The sequence below is a fragment of the Ascaphus truei genome, unplaced genomic scaffold (assembly GCF_040206685.1).
Source record: "Ascaphus truei isolate aAscTru1 unplaced genomic scaffold, aAscTru1.hap1 HAP1_SCAFFOLD_1927, whole genome shotgun sequence".
In the NCBI taxonomy this organism is placed as follows: domain Eukaryota; kingdom Metazoa; phylum Chordata; class Amphibia; order Anura; family Ascaphidae; genus Ascaphus; species Ascaphus truei.
Window position 1 is genome coordinate 39,227 of NW_027454831.1, and position 18,685 is coordinate 57,911.

General features: G+C 52.4%; 3 protein-coding genes across 5 annotated transcripts; 1 reads left to right on the plus strand and 2 right to left on the minus strand.

Moving 5' to 3' along the window:
- Positions 1-1,174: 1,174 nt before the first annotated feature.
- On the minus strand, positions 1,175-5,742 carry CUNH20orf202 (chromosome unknown C20orf202 homolog). The gene is made up of 2 exons (XM_075582143.1): positions 5,529-5,742; positions 1,175-3,888 (listed from the first exon to the last, which is right to left on the minus strand). Exons 1-2 carry the CDS (start codon positions 5,568-5,570, stop codon positions 3,658-3,660), a joined length of 273 nt encoding a protein of 90 aa, XP_075438258.1. The 5' UTR covers positions 5,571-5,742; the 3' UTR covers positions 1,175-3,657.
- Positions 5,743-5,787: 45 nt separating this feature from the next.
- Positions 5,788-13,352, plus strand: TMEM74B (transmembrane protein 74B). 3 transcript variants are annotated; one of them, XR_012792169.1, is made up of 3 exons: positions 5,788-6,399; positions 9,809-10,602; positions 11,890-13,352. XR_012792169.1 is itself a non-coding variant. In XM_075582140.1 (3 exons), the coding sequence occupies exon 3, from the start codon at positions 9,865-9,867 to the stop codon at positions 10,528-10,530; it is 666 nt and encodes a 221-aa protein (XP_075438255.1). In that variant the 5' UTR covers positions 5,788-6,198; positions 6,364-6,399; positions 9,809-9,864; the 3' UTR covers positions 10,531-11,791. The 3 variants fall into 3 exon arrangements, 2 of the variants coding, with proteins under 2 accessions (XP_075438255.1, XP_075438256.1); XM_075582140.1 differs by lacking the exon at positions 11,890-13,352 and having other exon boundaries at positions 5,788-6,198; positions 6,364-6,399; positions 9,809-11,791; XM_075582141.1 differs by lacking the exon at positions 11,890-13,352 and having other exon boundaries at positions 5,788-6,198; positions 9,809-11,791.
- PSMF1 (proteasome inhibitor subunit 1) lies at positions 12,584-17,769 on the minus strand. The gene is given in 11 exon segments (XM_075582142.1): positions 12,584-13,738; positions 13,741-13,754; positions 13,937-13,968; positions 13,970-14,068; positions 14,070-14,082; positions 14,486-14,539; positions 14,635-14,665; positions 14,668-14,804; positions 15,078-15,160; positions 16,559-16,728; positions 17,552-17,769. Coding segments are annotated over 11 exon segments (795 nt in total). The 5' UTR covers positions 17,679-17,769; the 3' UTR covers positions 12,584-13,703.
- Between the last annotated feature and the right edge of the window lie 916 nt (positions 17,770-18,685).

Sequence of the window (18,685 nt, forward strand, 5' to 3'; positions counted from 1 at the left end):
AATGAAATACAGCCACCTCATGGCCCCTTTGCACGCTAATATACAGTATGCCCTTACCCTCTCCCGCCTGGATTACTGTAACATACTGATAACAGGCCTCCCTGCCTCACAACCTTCTCCTTTGCAATCTATCCAAAATTCTGCTGCTAGAATAATGTCGCTTTCTCCCAAAACCGTCTCTGCTCACCTCCGCCTTAAATAGGGTGACCACATTTTTCCCAGGACAAACCCGGGACACATTTCGCACATGCTCGAACGCCGACCGCCGACCACGCATGCGCGAATGGTTGATGCGTGATCGGCCCTTTCCATCCGCGCATGCGCGGCCGGCGCAGTCCCAAAAAAACGGGAGATTTAAGATAAAAGTCGGGACGTTTGGTCACCCTTAAATCCCTCTCCTGGCTTCCCGTCAAATTGCAGATCACCCCAAAATTCTCCTCCTTACCTTCAAGGTTCTCCACTCATCTGCCCCTCCCTACCTATCAGCTCTGATCTCTCGTTATGCCCCTGAACGTCTCCTGCGCTCTACCCACAACTGCTTCCTTGCCACCTCTACTGCTCTCTCGCTTTAAACCTTTTCCCTCACTGCCGCTTACCTATGGAACTCCCTCACACTCAGCATGCGCCAAGCACCTTCTCTCAAATGAAGCATCCCAAGAGCCTGGCTTCATGGCTGCTGTCCCACACCCACAGCCGCTCCTGCCATCTACTGCGCTTATTCCCTCACCTGCTGTCTCTGTAGGTCTCCTATCATACCAATTAGAGTGTAAGCTCTCCGGGGCAGGGATTTCCTTTCCTATTACAGGCAGTCCTCGGTTATCCAACGGAATCCGTTCTGGAAGTAGCGTTGGATAGTGAAACCGTTGTAAAGCGAGTCCCATGTTAATCAGTGGCGGTGAACGTTGGATAACGCATTCAGGCGTCGGAAAACGCATTCAGGTGTCGAAAAACGTCCCATTTGGGTTGCATTGTAAAGCGTTGGATATGCCATTCGTTGTGAAGGGAAACGTTGGATTGCGAGGACTGCCTGTACCTGATCTTATTTGTTGCACTTCTTGTACTATAATTCCCTATACTGTATTATCTCTCTTGTAAAGCGCCAAGTACAGCTGTGGGCGCTGCACAAATAAAGATATACATACATTGTAATGTAAACTACGGATACTATGGCGGTCGTACATTTATTTATTTATAAAATATTTTACCAGGAAGTAATACATTGAGAGTTACCTCTCGTTTTCAAGTATGTCCTGGGCACAGAGTAAAACAAATAATACATGGTTACAAGTACAGTTACATAAGTGAACAGGGTATACATTATATACAAGACATTGCGTGCACAGTTAAAGAAAATATATATTATGAGCGTATGAAACAGTTACAGACCAGATTAAAGTGTGAGACAGCCTTAGATTTGAAAGAACTTAAGATGGTGGTGGATGTGAGAGTCTCTGGTAGGTTGTTCCAGTTTTGGGGTGCACGGAAGGAGAAGGAGGAACGTCCGGATACTTTGGTGAGCCTTGGGACCATGAATAGTCTTTTGGAGTCTGATCTCAGGTGATAAGTGCTGCAGGTGGTAGGGGTGAGGAGCTTGTTCAGGTAGCTGGGTAGCTTGCCCAGAAAGTATTTGAGGGTGAGACAGGAAAGGTGAACTTTGCGCCTAGACTCTAGTGATGACCAATCTAGTTCTTTGAGCATTTCGCAGTGATGTGTGTTGTAGTTGCATTGGAGAACAAAACAACAAATTGAATTGTAGAGGGTGTCAAGTTTGCTAAGGTGGGTTTGAGGAGCCGAGCCATATACTATGTCTCCATAGTCAATAATTGGCATTAGCATCTGCTGTGCAATACGCTTTCTGACCAGGAGACTTAGGGAGGATTTGTTCCTGTAAAGTACCCCTAGTTTGGCATAGGTCTTGGTTGTCAGGGTATCAATGTACATCTTTATAAACATGTTGGTGCTACATATTAAAACGGGGCGGCTGCAACACAGAATATATACCCGGCGGCCAAAGTGTCTTTAAAAAAAAGTAGTGATACTTTGCCCAATGAACAAAAAACAATTCTAAATGTATTACATATTGAGCTTGCACAGTTGTGCAAACGATATGTCCTCTGCAAAAATACATGGGAATTGTAGTTGTTTAAATAAAAGTGGTTCTCCCTGGATTGTAAATAAAGCAATGCTACTTCCTGACGGGGTTTACACGATATTGATCACGGTATATCCAACATACAGTGATGTCTCTGGCAGTGACGGGGTTACAGTGTTTAGCAGCAGTCATTCTATCATTTATATATATATATATATTGCTGTCTCTCTGGGTCCCGACCATGTGGTTTGTATTGATGTTCGTCCTTTGCCGTCTGTCATCGGATCCATTGATTTCTTCTGTATAAATAGATTTTCCACGTCCGTCCCTCTCACTCCCTGCGCAGGGAGATGCAGGGGGCTGCTATCCCACGGCTGGGGCGCGCGGGCGGTGATTACTACAAGTAACGGCACATCTCACACACCCCACACTGCAGACCAGGGGCGGCCAACTCCGGTCATCAAGGGCCACCAACAGGTCAACTTTTCAGGATATCCCTGCTTCAGCACAGGTGAAAAAGAACGCTGTGACGTTCGAAACGCGTTGGATGGGTCTTTTGTCACATTAAAGTGCCCTTTTAATTATTTTTCGTTTTGGGTCCTTCCTGCTCCGTTTGTGCTGGTGCGCTTTTGGTCTCTCTTTTCCCTATATCCTGAAAACCTGGCCTGTTGGTAGCCCTTGATGACCGGGGTTGGTCACCCCTGCTATAGACCCTAAAACCTCATGGTGCGGCCTCATTGCAGTAGGTGCAGGACCCTCTCCGGCAGGGAAGGGGTTAAACTGCAGGTATTCCCATTCCGGGCATAGACAAATGAGTGTTGCAGAGCAGTTTAACCATGGGCAGAGCAATGCGTTGCAGAGCACTTTAATCAGGTGCAGAGCGTTTGTGTTGCAAAGCAGTGGAAGAAGGTGTAGAGCAATGCTTTGCAGAGCACCTTAACCACGTGCAAAGCAATGCGCTGCACAACACTTTAACCATGTGCAGTGCAATGTGTTGCAGAGCAGTTGAAGCACGTGCAGTGCAATGTGTGGCAGAGGAGTGGAAGCACGTGAAGAGCAATGCGTTGTAGAGCAGTAGAAGCACATGCAGAGCAATGTGTTGCAGAGCAGTAGAAGCATGTGCAGAGCAATGCATTGCAGAGCAGCGGAAGCACGTGCAGAGCAATGCATTGCAGAGCGGCGGAAGCACGTGCAGAGCCATGCATTGCAGAGCGGCGGAAGCATGTGCAGAGCCATGCATTGCAGAGCGGCGGAAGCACGTGCAGAGCAATGCATTGCAGAGCATCGCAGAGCAATGCATTGCAGAGCAATGCATTGCAGAGCACGTGCAGAACAATGCATTGCAGAGCGGTGGAAGCACGTGCAGAGCAATGCACTGCAGAGCGGCGGAAGCACGTGCAAAGCCATGCATTGCAGAGCAGGGAAGCATGTGCAGAGCTATGCGTTGCAGATCAGTGAAAGCACGTGCAGAGCAATGTGTTACAGGGTCGTCCCCAGGGCAGTAATGGGGATTCAAGTTGGCAGTCACTGCACAGGGACGGGACAGGGAGCAGGGGCACACACAGTTATGGTGCAGAGTTCCTCCGGCTCAGATCTTGCAGAGCACAGGTTGCTGCCCCTTCCTTGGGTGCAGAGACCCCCAGGTCCTGCGAGGTGGAGCGACCTCTGACCTCGCACGGCTCCTGGCTGGGGCCTGGACATTCCCAGTATGCAGACTCCAGTTTAAACTCCTGGATCCTGGCGTGCAGATCCCGCAGCTGTGCCAGCAAACTCTGATCCTGGAGCCGCATCTGGGACTGAGAAACAGAGACGGGAGATCAGCATGGGGGCTTTATATGGGATCTTGTGGGGGTCAGAAGGGCCTGTAACACATTGCACTGCGCACTAATAAACAGGTTGCAATGAAATGCACTGCCCCTCCGGAAGGGAAAGGGTTAATCTGGTGCCAGCACAGTCACAGCATGTCAGGCTGCGCCATACAGGTCAGTTGGCGTAAAAAAGTGAATACATTATACAGATATATATACCTGGCACAGACACAAAGACAAAAATGCTGTTTTATATATAGTTACATAGTTACATAATACAGTAGATGAGGTTGAAAAAAGACATGCGTCCATCAAGTTCTTCCTATGCTAAATTTAGACGACAGATACTGTCCCCCTCTCCCTGCAGGCTCTGCTCCCCTATCCCTGCAGGCTCTGCTCCCCTCTCCCTGCAGACTCTGCCCACCTTCTCCCTGCAGGCTCTGCTCCCCTCTCCCTGCAGGCTCTGCCCCCCTCTCCCTGCAGGCTCTGCCCACCTTCTCCCTGCAGGCTCTGTACCTCCCTATCCCTGACGGCTCTGTACCTCCCTCTCCTTGCAGGCTCTGCACGCTCTGCACACCTCCCCCTGCATGAAATGTATCTTATTATCCCTGCAGGCTCTGCACACCTCACCCTGTATGCTCTGCACCTCCCTATCCCTGCAGGCTCTGCACACCTCCCTCTGCAGGCTCTGTACCTCCCTCTCCCTGCAGGCTCTGCACACCTCCCCCCTGCATGCTCGGTATCTCCTTATCCCTGCAGGCTCTGCACACCTCCCCCTGTATGCTCTGCACCTCCCTATCCCTGCAGGCTCTGCACACCTCCCTCTGCAGGCTCTGTACCTCCCTATCCCTGCAGGCTCTGCACACCTCCCCCCTGCATGCTCTGTATCTCCTTATCCCTGCAGGCTCTGCACACCTCCCCCTGTATGCTCTGCACCTCCCTATCCCTGCAGGCTCTGTACCTCCCTCTCCCTGCAGGCTCTGTACCTCCCTCTCCCTGCAGGCTCTGTACCTCCCTATCCCTGCAGGCTCTGTACCTCCCTCTCCCTGCAGGCTCTGTACCTCCCTATCCCTGCAGGCTCTGTACCTCCCTATCCCTGCAGGCTCTGTACCTCCCTATCCCTGCAGGCTCTGTACCTCCCTCTCCCTGCAGGCTCTGCACACCTCCCTCTGCAGGCTCTGTACCTCCCTCTCCCTGCAGGCTCTGTACCTCCCTCTCCCTGCAGGCTCTGTACCTCCCTATCCCTGCAGGCTCTGTACCTCCCTATCCCTGCAGGCTCTGTACCTCCCTCTCCCTGCAGGCTCTGTACCTCCCTCTCCCTGCAGGCTCTGTACCTCCCTCTCCCTGCAGGCTCTGTACCTCCCTCTCCCTGCAGGCTCGGCTCCTCTATCCTGTTACTGACTCATGGGATCTGTCAAAATATCCAGTTGCATTCTCCCCGTCTGTAACAGATCAACCCTCTCTCCCTCTCCCCCCCCCCCCCCTCTCTCCCCCCCTCTCTCTCCCCCTCTAGAGATAGTAGCAGCTGAAGATGACTTTACCACCCGTAGGGACACGGGGGGGTGGGACTATAAGGTCACACACAGTGGGGGGTGGAACCATATATGATATTATAGCTCTTATCTTACCAGCTCCCTCCTCAGCCAGGCCAGGGCAGGTCCGAGGGGCATTTTGTGCCCGGGTGGCGGCCTGTGGGCACAGGGTGTGGGGTATATGTCTTCCTCCGCCCCTGACAGCCACTGTGACAGAGGGATCAGCTGTGACTCAGTGCCACCCAATGTCACCAACTGCGGGCGCTGGGTGGGGGCACACGAGGGGTAGAAGTGGGCACACGGGTATAGGAGGAGGGGGCACACGGGGGGGGGGGGGGGGGGAGAGAATTAGCTGCAGGATGGGAGCTGATGTGAATTATTCTGGAGTCTGTTTTCGATGGTGGCCCCAATGTTTAAGGTGCGGGGGGAGGGGGGCACACGCCCAGGAGAGGGGTGCTGTCTGTATATAGTGACAGTGACTCACCCCCTCCTCCCCAGACATGGAAGTGTAGAGGGTACATGGTCGGGTTGAATTCATGGGACATTGAGCTTGGGTGATGCTATTACCCCCTAACATTTACAAGCTGTGGTTGCTCTAAAGGTGGCGCATCCCCTTCTCCGCTATAAAGACATTGTGACACTATTGATGGGGATGCTTGCTGTTCTGTCCTGGGGCCGGCAGGGGGCGCTGCGCCCCCAGTCTCCTCCCACATGGTCCATGATGGAGCATCAGTCCTGAGCTGTCTCCTGGGTCATCCTGTGCCAGGTATCAGCTGTCTCTTTGTTGTTAGCAGAGCGGAGGCCCTGCACACTGGGGACTGTCTGCTGAACAGCTCTTTAATGCACAGATGTGACTGTCTTTTATTGTACTCCCAGCACTGTCTCCTGCAGACGCCTGTCTCTCTCCCTCTCTCTCTCTCTGCTGCCCCAGTGTCAGGATGTGGGAGGGTGTCGGGGACCTGGACAGGTCAGTGCCTGCATACTCCTATGAGATGGGTGGAGTGTGGTGTGTGTATGGTGTGGATTGTGTTTGTGTGCGGATTGTCCTATGTACCATATTGCAGAGCTGGATGTAAATGTATCTACTGGATGTCATGTGTTTTTGTGATATTGTGTTTCAATGATTAAAGGCCAAATGCTTGTGTGATGTGTATCCTAATGGATGGGTATTGTAGGATTTGTATACCTCTTTTGTGCCTGGTGTTGTATTGTGTAGAGTGTTGGGCTGGGGTTGTGTGTGCACGCTGAATTGTGTAGGTCTGGGGGTTGTGTGTGCATGCGCATTGTATCGTGTAGGGCTGGGAGTTGTTTGTGTGGGTGTGTTTGCGCTATATCGTGTAGGGCTGGGGGTTGTCTGTGTAGTATTGTGTAGAGATGGGGATTGTGTAGCGCCTGAGGTTGTCTGTGTGTGTGTTGTATTGTGTAGCGGTGGGGGTTTTCTGTGTGTTATATTGTGCAGACCTGGAGTGGGGGTTTGTCTGTGTTGTATCGTGTAGGGCTGGGGGTTGTGTGTGTGTGCGAGTGCTATATCATGTAGGGATTGGGGTTCTACGCGTGCGCTGTATTTTGTGCGGCTGGGGTTGTGTGTGTGCTGTATTGTGTAGGGTTGAGGGTTGTACGTGTGCGCTGTATCGTGTAGGGGTTGTGTGTGCGCGTGCTGTATTGTGTAGGGCTGGGGGTTGTGTGTGTCTGCACGTGCTATATCATGTAGGGCTGGGGATTGTGTGTGTCTGCACGTGCTACATCATGTAGGGCTTGGGGTTGTACAAGTGCGCTGTATTGTGTAGGGCTGGGGGTTGTGTGTGTATGCTGTATTGTGTAGGGCTGGGGGTTGTGCGTGTGCACGCTGTATTGTGTAGGGCTGGGGGTTGTGCGTTAGTGCACTGTATTGTGTAGGGATGGGGGTTGTCTGTATGTCTATGTTGTACTCTGGATGTTGTCTGTGTGTTATATTGTGAATGTGTAGAGTTGGAGTGGGCGTTTGTCTGTTAATATTGTGTATGGTTGAAAGTTGCCTGTGCGCCTGCTGTATTGTGTAGGTCTGGGGGTTGTGTGCGCGCGCTGCATCTTGTAGGGCTCGGGGTTGACTGTATGTCTATGTTGTACTCTGGAGGTTGTCTGTGTAGTATTGTATAGATCTGGGGATTGTGGGTGGTATTATGTAGCGTCTGAGGTTGCCTGTGTGTTGTATTGTGTAACAGTGTGGGTTGTCCGTGTTATATTGTGTACGAACAAAAAGTTGCCTGTGTGTTGTATTGTGTAGGGCTGGGGGTTGTGTGTGTGTGTGTGGTAGTTGGTGCTGAAAGGACAGCTCCTCTGCCGATTAATATAACCCACTCACAGGTGCTACCCTTCAAACAAACCCTGGGCCCTGTCTGCGATTCTGCATCAGCACTGGGTTGTGATCTCTATACAGTGCCTGCATAATAAATAACTTTATTACATCTTTCAGGACCTCCCTGTGTATGTGCACGCGCTGTATTGTGTAGGGCTGGGGGTTGTCTGTGTTCGCTGTATCATATAGTGCTGAGGGTTATGTGTGTGCTATATAGTGTAGGGCTGGGGGATGTGCATGTGCGCTGTAATGTGTAGGGTTGGGAGTTGTCTGTGTTCGCTATATCCTATAGGGCTGAGGGTTGTGTGTGTGCTGTATTGTGTAGGGCTGGGGGATGTGCATGTGCGCTGTAATGTGTAGGGTTGGGGGTTGTGCGTGCGTGCGTGCTGTATCGTGTAGGGCTGGGGGTTGTGCGTGTGTCCGCTGTACTGTGTGGGGCTCGGGTTGTGTGTTCTCTGTATTGTGTAGTGCTGGGAGTTGTGTGTGGGCGCGCTGCATCATGTAGGACTGGGGGTTGAGTGTGCTCGCTCTGTATTGTGTGGGGGCTGGGTGTTGTGTGCACGTGCGCTGTATCGTGTAGGGTTGGGGGTTCTATGCGCGTGTTGTGTCTTGTAGGGCTGGGGGTTGTGTATGGGCGTGCTGTTTCTTGTAGGGCTGGGGGTTTGTGTGCACTGTATCATGTAGGGTTGTGGGTTGTGCGCATGCTGTATAGTATAGGGCCTGAGGTTGTCTGTGTGTGTTGTATTGTGTAGCGGTGGGGGTTGTCTGTGTATTATATTGTGTAGGACCAGGAGTGGGGGTTTGTCTGTGCTGTATCGTGTAGGGCTGGGAGTTGTGTGCGCGCTGTATCGTGTAGGGGTGGGGGTTGTGTGTGCATGCTGTATCGTGTAGGGGTGGGGGTTGTACACGTGCGCTGTATTGTGTAGGGGTGGGAGTTGTGCACGCGCTGTATCGTGTAGGGCTGGGGGCTGTGTGCGCGCTGTATCGTGTAGGGCTGGGGGTTGTGTGTGCATGCTGTATCGTGTAGGGGTGGGGGTTGTACATGTGCGCTGTATTGTGTAGGTCCGGGGGTTGCGTGTTCACACGCTGCATCGTGTACGGCTCAGGGTTGGCTGTATGTCTATGTTGTACTCTGGAGGTTGTCTGTGTAGTATTGTGTAGAGCTGGGGCTTGTGGGTGGTATTGTGTAGCATCTGAGTTTGCCTGTTTGTTGTATTGTGTAGCAGTGGGGGTTGTCTGTGTTATATTGTGTAGAGCTGGAGTGGGTGTTTGTCTGTGTTATATTGTGTACGAACAAAAGTTGCCTGTGTGTTGTATTGTGTAGGGCTGGGGGTTGTGTGTGTGTGTGTGGTAGTTGGTGCTGAAAGGACAGCTCCTCTGCCGATAATATAAACGTCTTCACTCACAGGTGCTACCCTTCAAACAAACCCTGGGCCCTGTCTGCGATTCTGCATCAGCACTGGGTTGTGATCTCTATACAGTGCCTGCATAATAAATAACTTTATTACATCTTTCAGGACCTCCCTGTTAGATCTTAATGCAAAACTGCAAGGGCCACAATCAGTGATAGTATTTATAAAATGTCTCAGTGCTTGGAATGAGTGTGACTGCCCTGAGTAATGTCACCTATCAGCCAGTGACACTTTACCCGAGAGAAGCGATAGTGACTTCCAGTAAGCCTGGTCACGATCCTGTATGTTTGTGACGTCCCTTTGGTGCTCACTTGGTTCTGTGTTTTAGTTCAATATACATCACTCCCCTGACCTGCGGTGTCTCTGTATGGCAGAAGGCAAACACCAGTCCTCAAGGGCCACCAACAGGTCAGGTTTTTAAAGAGATCCCTGCTTCAGCACAGGTGGCTCAGTCTTCAATGTAGCTACTGATTGAGCAGTGATATTATGAAAACATGACTTGTTGGTGGCCGTTGAGTACTGGAGTTGTCCACCCATGCTATATGGGGTCAGCTCTGTCGTAGGTTTCTTCCTGTGTATCTTAGGCCTGCGGTATAAACCCGTATCCTCTTGGTTTTGTATCCGCTCAGGTGCAGTTTATGATGTATTCTGTTGACCCCAGGATGAGCAGCACAGCGATCTCTCAATGGCTTCTTCTAACCATTTGGAGCTAAGGGACCTCAGGAGAGGAGATGGGACAACTGAACAGACACCCCCCGTGTGCTCTGCTGCCATTAGAGGGTTTGAGAACCCATCCTATGTAGACTTTGCGGAGACCCATTTCTGCGATGGCGACATCCAGCCGTCCAGCCCCGAAGTGAGAGAGCGGACGGGGAAAGCCGACGGATCTCCTCATTCTGAGGACAGCCCGGAGCCACAGGCGGCTCCTCACACTGTGGATTATGGCTTCATCTGCTCCCTCGTCCTCTTGGTCAGCGGGATCGTCCTTGTGGCCGTAGCTTACGCCATCCCCAGAGAAGTACGGGTCAGTCCGGACGCAGTGACTGCCCGTGAGATGGAGAGGCTCGAACTGTACTATGCCCGCCTGGGATCCCACCTGGACAAGTGCATCATCGCTGGGCTGGGTCTGCTAACGTTGGGTGGGATGCTCTTGTCCATGCTGCTAATGGTCTCTATATGTAAAGGGGAGCTGTACCGCAGGAAGAAGTTCAGTGCAGCCGGAGGAACCAGGAAAACTTACGGGTCCCTCAACCTGAGGATGAGGAACCTGACTACAGAGGGGGGGCAGACGCTTGTGGAACATGAGGTCCTGGAAATGACAGGGGTCACTCCCAGCCACCACGAGCCGTAAGGACACCAGCTTCATTTAACAACATTCACTGGCAGCCAAGGGGTTAATGTCTGAGATCAGCTTAATAATAGGGTATGTGATCAGCATATTAATAGGGTCGGTGATCAGCATATTAATAGGGTCTGTGAATCAGCGAAGATGTCATTTCAGTGCTGGGTTTCCTGCTGGTAATAATGGGATGATACGGGTGTGTTACCAATCCCTTCATTATACCCAGGGAGTAACACTATGCCCGTTCCTAAATATGTCTTAATAGCATCATCACTCACTTTCATCTACTATTAGGGCAGCAGCACTTTGCCCCGTTTAGCACAGGGGGGCCCAACTCCAGTCCTCCAAACCCCCGTCAACAGGTCAGGTTTTAAGGATATCCAGCTTCAAAGACTACACCACCAGTGCTGAAGCAGGGATAGCTTTAAAACCTGGCCTGGTGGGGGTCTTGCGGACTGGAGTTGAGCACCCGTTTCGGCATTTTACCATAATTTTTTTTTTTAAAGGTATTTCCACCACTGCTCACATCAGGCTTTATTCCTTCATTGTCATATACAAAAAGGTAGAGGGGGGAAAATCGCAGGTACCCAGTGAGCTCCGGGCCCCTCGGGGTGAGATTCACCCATCACACAAGAAACCGCGCACGTCCCCTCCCGCTCTGCAGCGTGCAGCACAGAAGGAGATAAGCGTGTGGTGTAATTGACAAGGTCCTGTGTAACTTAGAATAATTATTATTTGTTACACGAGAAAAAAACAAACCAGCTAACAAGTAATCAGAAAATAATAAATCCGGAGCCAACATGATCCGCCCCCAATAATAGAATATACGGGGAAGAGCGTGAAGATATAAATCAAATATGTAAGCAAAAAGAAAAACAAATAAAACACAGAATTTGAAGGCAAAATATCACCGGAATTACAAATATGTTGACCACTTATTAAATATTCTATTTAAAAAGGGACACCGTGTAAAAACAACATCAGAATCCTGGGCGAGGTTGAATTAATCCAAATACATGAATATACGCACACATGCAGTAAGCCTAGGAAACCAGTCGGATCTGGGGAGTGTGGACTACGTAAGGTTCCCCTTACTAAAACCCAAATAGTACCCAGGTAAGTCGTCAGCATCACAGAGATGCCGGGGAGAACGCCGCGTCCGCCTGCACATGACTCGCTACAAACCATGAATGTAGTGATGGTGAGAAATCCCCATGTGGGAGGGTAGAATAAGGATATAAAAATACATCTTTAAAAACACACACACACACACACAAAATAACTGTACTAAATACATCTTATAGAGGTATTCATATATAGAGAAGATCCGTCGATAATAAGCAGGCCGTTGCAGTGTCTCCTTTCTAGGCCTCCGTGTCCACCTGGGAGCATGCAAGAATCCTCGCCGGTGGAACCGGACGCGCGTTTCACCTCCGCTTTGTCAGCTGCCCCCGATGGATTCTCCTCGGCTTCTCTGTGATTCTGTATTCTAGGATTTCATTACGGACGACGTACCCCGGCAATATTTGGGTTTTAGTGAGGAACCGTACGGAGGCCAGACTACCCAGATCTGACCGATTTTATTAGGTTTACTGAATTTGTATCTACTTACCTTGCCCTGTATTGTGATTTGTTTTTACATGGTGTCTGTCCCCTTTTTGACAGAATATGTAATAAGTGGTCAATTTATTTTTGATTCAGATACCCACCTTTTGAAGATTTTGCTTTCCCATTCTTTATCCTTTATTGAACCTAGATGCATATTTACACGTGACAATGTCCTCTCCACATAGCACTGTGGTAAGGGATCCCAAGTTAAATCTTCTAAGCACACAACTTCATTGGTTGAACCTTTCACCAATCAGAAGTCCAAAGCAGTCACCCTTTAAAAATGTGCCACCCCCCACTGAAAAAAGTGCTTGAGAATCAATTTGGAAAGCACTTTAAACATTTCCTCTCCCCCCCCCCCCCCCCCCAACTTAAAACTGTGCTCATTGGATCAGAATCAGTGTGCTCTGTGCACGAACCGACACCTTAGCAAAGAACGTGAGGAATAACGGTGTGAAGCTTGAAAAGATTTATTCAAAAGTAACATTAATAAGCCAGAGTACTATACCCAGTTTTAACCTGCCCTACAGAGCCCAGCCACAGGGAGCTCACGCTCCCAGACACAGCGTCTCTCGGAAGTTTACCAAAACATATGCTTCCTAACAAACTATCTGGGATTGCACCTTTAGATGTGCAGAAGAGGTACAGAGGGAGCCGGGTGCAGGAGTCCCCCCCGTGTTGTAGAATACACACATTTTTACCCAGAAAACCGCCCACGCACAATGTGATCAGAGCTTTGTCTGAAAAGCAGAGTGCGCAAGTCGGACACAACAGGAGCTGTTCAAAGCCGCAGACGCAGCAAAGATACAGAGGTCTCCGCCTAGTCAAATCCAGCAGCCGGCTGGTGACAGAAAGCACATGCGCTGCCGCCAAAGCGCGAGAGACGCTCGGGGTTTTCCGTGGTACCGAGAGCTGGATTTTTTTTACTTTTATATAGTGTTAGGGAGAAGCGAGCGGGGCGTCACGGTCCCGCCGCGCCACACGTAATGTACGTATTTAGCACAGATAAGTGCAAGAGTGTTAGAACACTGAGTCCCATGGAACGTAGGAGGAAGTATGACCGACCTGGGGAAGCCGTTGGAAGGTAACAATGTTTGGAAACAGCAATATACAAGCACTGTGTATAACCCAGCGGATGGGTTATATTATCCATGGGGCACAAAAGATGTTTTAGCCAAGGAATCAAATGTGATTGTGTCTGGTCTTCAGTTTATAATAAAGACAGAAGAACAACAGACTTTGGGGTGTGTCGAGTTTTTGAAAGAGATGGAGGGCAGGGAGGGGAATGTAACATAAGCGGCCTTTACACGATTACCACATTGGGTTATACAAGAGTTTAATGTCAACCAGGAAATAACCAACCGGCAGAGAGAGGGATGGTACCCAGACACAACCTGTCTCCCGCACCCGAGCATCTGCTAAACTCACCCCCTGCAGCACAAAGGCAGGCGCTGGCAGGAAGTATCACAAGGCATCAGAACTTGAGAACAACTGGTGCGGGGAGCAGACGGAGCGACGGGTCCCGCAGAGTAGAGAAAGATGCCCAGAGGCCACACGGGGAGCGGCAGGGGACGTCACATGAACATGTCATCATATCCCGGGGGAGGAGGTGATCAGGGTCCGGCCTGCAGAGGAACAAACATTGTAAGCAAAAGGAGGTCAAAAAGGATGAAAGGGCAAAAGCAGAGAGGCCAGAGAGAGAATGGGCGCAGGCAGCTCACCCCACAATTAGGAGTGCGGTCCCACAATGCACAAACAGGTCGCTGCTTTTAGGTCTTTGGTAAATAGGTGTCTGTTAAAAACTCACCCACGACGACCAGAGCCCACAGGCCCGAAGGGGGTCAAACCGGGCACCGGGAGGCACTGCTCCAGGGGGGAGTCCCAAGGGGTCAATCCGGGGCCGTGAGCGCCCAGACTGGAAAGGGTCCATAATCATACCCTCCGGTGTGGCCCCTGCAAGGGGAGCAGCAAAGGAAGAAAAGGGGAGGTATGTACACTTACAGGTAAATACAGAGGCGGGTACAGTTGCACACAGTAGGTACAGGCGGGTACAGGCGCATGCACACAGTAGGTACAGGAGCACACAGTAGGTACAGGCAGGTACAGGCGCATGCACACAGTAGGTACAGGAGCACACAGTAGGTACAGGCAGGTACAGGCGCATGCACACAGTAGGTACAGGCAGGTACAGGCGCATGCACACAGTAAGTACAGGAGCACACAGTAGGTACAGGCAGGTACAGGCGCACGCACACAGTAGGTACAGGAGCACACAAGAGGTACAGACGGGCGCACACAGGATGTATAGACGGGCGCACACAGGATGTACAGACGGGCACACAGGCAACATACTCACCCCAAGGGATCTAGGTCTGCAGCACCATATGGAACGTGGGCGAGAGGGTCTGTCCTAAAAGGTGAAAGCAACAGACCGGGTCAGAGATGGGTGTCCGGAATAGGGTGTAAGGGAAAGTGCAGGTGAAAGATTATCTGTACTGTACACACCACACAGGTGGTTGCGAGATAGGAACCCTGGAGGGACCCTGAGCGGATCAGGTTCTGGGTGTCGCTCCCTCTCTCTCTCCGATGCCCGACTCTCTCTCTTGGGTCCGGTAAAGGGGGAGATGAGATCAGAAAGGAGTCTGCGCCTCAGCTCAGGGGTATTTTTATAGACCCTGTGTGACAAAATACAGAAAGAATAGTGAGGGAGAGACAGAAAGACAGCGGGCAAGGGAGGGGGGAGGCGTCGGGCAGGAGACAAGGGGGAGCGGCGGCGGGCAGGAGACAAAGGGGGGGCGGTGGCAGCGGGCAGGAGACAAAGGGGGGCGTCGCGCAGGAGAGAAAGGGCGTCGCGCAGTTGAGAAAGGGGAGGTGTCGCACAGGAGAAAAGAGGGGGGCGTGGCGCAGAGGGAGCGGCGTGACACAGGAGAGAAAGGGTGGCCCCTCACCTGTCATACTGCTGCAGATGATCACTGTCTATGTATTCCTCCACATTCAGGGTCAGATCACAAACCTTCTCAGTCTGGAGATCCTGTGAGGGGAGGGAAGGTGAGGGGGGTCATTTCAGGAGGGCAGGGGGAGAGCAGGGGTATGGGAGCACGGTCTAGTACATTTGGTCGCGGCCGTTTCCCCGTAACCAAAAGACCGCCGGCACTTGGCTGCAACTCACCTCGCCGCCGGGACCCGTCGCTGCCGGCCACTTCGCCGCTAAGGTAAGTCCCTAACCTAAAACACCCAAAACTAACACTACCTTAAAATCTTATCCCCCTTAAGGTAACCCCCGCTCTAACCGCTAGAGCCCCTAAGTTAACCCACTGAGCACTAAAAACCAAACTTACCCTATTGTAGAAGCGGCCGGCGGCAGCGGTTCCAGCGGCGGAGGGTCAGTTTGCTATTCCAATGGGAGCAATAGGGATACATACAATGATAGTGAGGGAGAGTGTTATGGTTACGTGGATATGAGGAGGGTGAGAGGGTTTAAGGGCCTCCTCTGTCACAGGAGGTGGTGGAGGGAAGCGAAAGCTGGTGCAGAGCGGTCAGTGAGTGTGGAGGGGAGAACTTGGGCCATGCAGTGCGATCTAGGTGGAAGGTTTGTGCGATGGGTTTTGAAGGTATTGGGCGACGGGCGGCTGGGTGGGTGGGCGTCATGGGTGGAAGGTTTGGGCGATGGGCGGTGGGTGAAAGGTTTGGGCGACGGGCGGGTGGGTGGAAGGTTTGGGCGACGGGCGGGTGGGTGGGAAGGTTTGGGCGACGGCGGGTGGGTGGATGGAAGGTTTTGGCGATAGGTGGGTGGAAGGAAGGTTTTGGCGCTGGGTGGGTGGAAGGAAGGTTTTGGCGATGGGTGGGTGGATGGAAGGTTTTGGCGATGGGTGGGTGGATGGAAGGTTTTGGCGATGGGTGGGTGAAAGGTTTTGATGATGGGTGGGCGGAAGGAAGGTTTTGATGATGGGTGGGCGGATGGTTTTGGTGATGGGTGGGTGAAAGGTTTTGTTGATGGGGTGGTGGAAGGAAGGTTTTGATGATGGGTGGGTGGAAGGAAGGTTTTGATGATGGGTGGGCGGATGGTTTTGGTGATGGGTGGGTGAAAGTTTTTGATGATGGGTGGGTGGAAGGAAGGTTTTGATGATGGGTGGGCGGATGGTTTTGGTGATGGGTGGGTGAAAGGTTTTGATGATGGGTGGGTGAAAGGAAGGTTTTGGCGATGGGTGGGTGGAAGGAAGGTTTTGATGATGGGTGGGTGGAAGGAAGGTTTTGATGGGTGGGTGGAAGGAAGGTTTTGATGATGGGTGGGTGGAAGGAAGGTTTTGATGATGGGCGGGTGGATGGAAGGTTTTGGTGATGGGGTGGGTGGGTGGAAGGAAGGTTTTGATGATGGGTGGGTGGAAGGTTTGGGTAATGCAGGGTTATATGGGTGGGTGTCTTTTCTCACCATGATGTTCAAGATCAGCGTGCCCTCCACAGTCAGCGCTTTGAGCAGAATCTGTGCCGCAGAGTCCCGAGTTCGATAGCGTAGAGTGTACAGCTCCTTATTCTCAGCCCATCCAACCGGGAGCTGCTCCGACCCTGTGTCTTGGGGCACCGGCCTGTGGGCAAGAGAAGCTGTGGACATTTGCCAGGTATAGTCAGTCACTGAGCATCATACAAAGCATATGGAGGAAGAGATTCAGTGCAGTTAGTTTTCATGCATCCAGAGGCGTAAAGGGAGTGAGAGGCTCTGCAGCAAAGATGCTTTGCACATAGTGCAGATCTGTGGGCACCGAGGAGGAGGAGGGAGGGGGGGTTCTGTGGGCACCGAGGAGGAGGGAAGGTTCTGCGGGCACCGAGGAGGAAGAGGAGGAGGGAAGGTTCTGCGGGCACCTAGGAGGAGGAGGGGGGGTTCTGCGGGCACCGAGGAGGAGGAGGAGGGGGGTGGGTTCTGCAGGCACCGAGAGGACTAGGGGGGGTGGGTTCGGCAGGCACCGAGGAGGAGGAGGGGGGGGGGGGGTTCTGCAGGCACCGAGGAGGAGGAGGAGGGGGGGGGGTTCTGCAGGCACTGAGGAGGAGGAGGGGGGGGGTTCTGCAGGCACCGAGGAGGAGGGGGGGTTCTGCAGGCACCGAGGGGGGGCGGGGGTTCTGCAGGCACCGAGGAGGAGGGGGGGGTTCTGCAGGCACTGAGGAGGAGGGGGGGGTTCTGCAGGCACCGAGGGGGGGGGGGGGGTTCTGCAGGCACCGAGGGGGGGGCGGGGTTCTGCAGGCACCGAGGGGCGGGGGAGGTCTGCAGGCAACGGGGGGAGGTCTGCAGGCAACGGGGGGAGGTCTGCAGGCAACGGGGGGAGGTTTGCAGGCAACGGGGGGAGGTCTGCAGGCAACGGGGGAAGGTCTGCAGGCAACGGGGGGGGGTCTGCAGGCAACGGGGGGAGGGGGTTCTGCGAGTTGGGCTCACCCCCCTCCCCCAGGCACCGATAGCCGCGGCTGATCAGCTCCCAGTGGATGAAGCAGATGAGCGGATCCTGCGGCCGGGACAGCTGGGACACCGCCGAGGCGAAGAGCAGCTCCATACCGGGGGCCATGTCCAATGAGACAACCTGTGTGCACTTCCGGAAACAAACAGGAAGGAACCGAGGCGGCAAGCGAGAGCACGCAACAAAAGGTTCCGGGTGCAGTACCTACAGCAAGCACACGAGGGCAGAGCAGAGCCAGAGGCGCAGTTACACTGGGGAGGTTACAGTTATTAGGAGGGTAATACATACACTGATGTCAGAGGGAGTGGGTAGTGTCTGGGGGCAGTAGATACATAGGGGGTAGTATCTGGGGGAAGTAGATACAGAGGGGGTAGTGTAGAGGGATGTAGATACAAAGGAGGTAGTGGCTAAGTGGCAGTAAGCTACAGAGGGGGTGATGTCAGGGGCAAAAGTTACACAGGGGTAGTGCCATGGGGCAGTAGTTACACAGGGTAGTGTCTAAGGGCAGAAGTTACATTGGGGAAGTAGATATAGAGGGGTAGTGCCACGGGGCAGTCGTTACATGGGGGTAGTGCCATGGGGCAGTAGTTACACAGGGTAGTGTCTAAGGCAGAAGTTACATTGTGGAAGTAGATATAGAGGGGTAGTGCCACGGGGCAGTCGTTACATGGGGTAGTGCCAGGGAGCAGTGAGTACATCGGCAGAAAGAGGGGGGTGGGTGGTAGTACTAACACCACCCTATTCCTGCATATGATTAATATGACCGTATTAGGAAAGTGCTGTGCTGAGCTCACACTGTGTATTACACCCGGCAGGGTCACCACCAGCTCCGGCCATCCCAGTTCACACACCAAGGTGCCATTATGATAATGTGAGACAGGTTAAATTAAATAGGTGCTGAGCAGGGAACCACCCCTTATTATTAGGGGAGTAGCCAGGACGTGCCCAGTACTTGGTAGATAGATGCTGCCAGTCACCGCAAAGCTGTGACCCAAAATGTATTTAACCACCGGAGGCCTCCCGGCAGCAGGACAGTGGCAGGGAGGGAGTAATGATGGCTTTTATCTGGCCTTGCCTATTTGACGCCACCCTGCCACGTCTCCGATTACTGCACG

Excerpts from the sequence above, each read along its gene's own strand:
- TMEM74B (XM_075582140.1), top strand. The coding sequence starts at position 9,865 with ATGGCTTCTTCTAACCATTTGGAGCTAAGGGACCTCAGGAGAGGAGAT.
- CUNH20orf202 (XM_075582143.1), bottom strand. The coding sequence starts at position 5,570 with ATGCCCCTCGGACCTGCCCTGGCCTGGCTGAGGAGGGAGCTG. Across the intron at positions 3,889-5,528 it reads CCTGGCTGAGGAGGGAGCTG|TCCCAGATGCGGCTCCAGGA; the intron begins GTAAGATAAGAG and ends TCTGTTTCTCAG.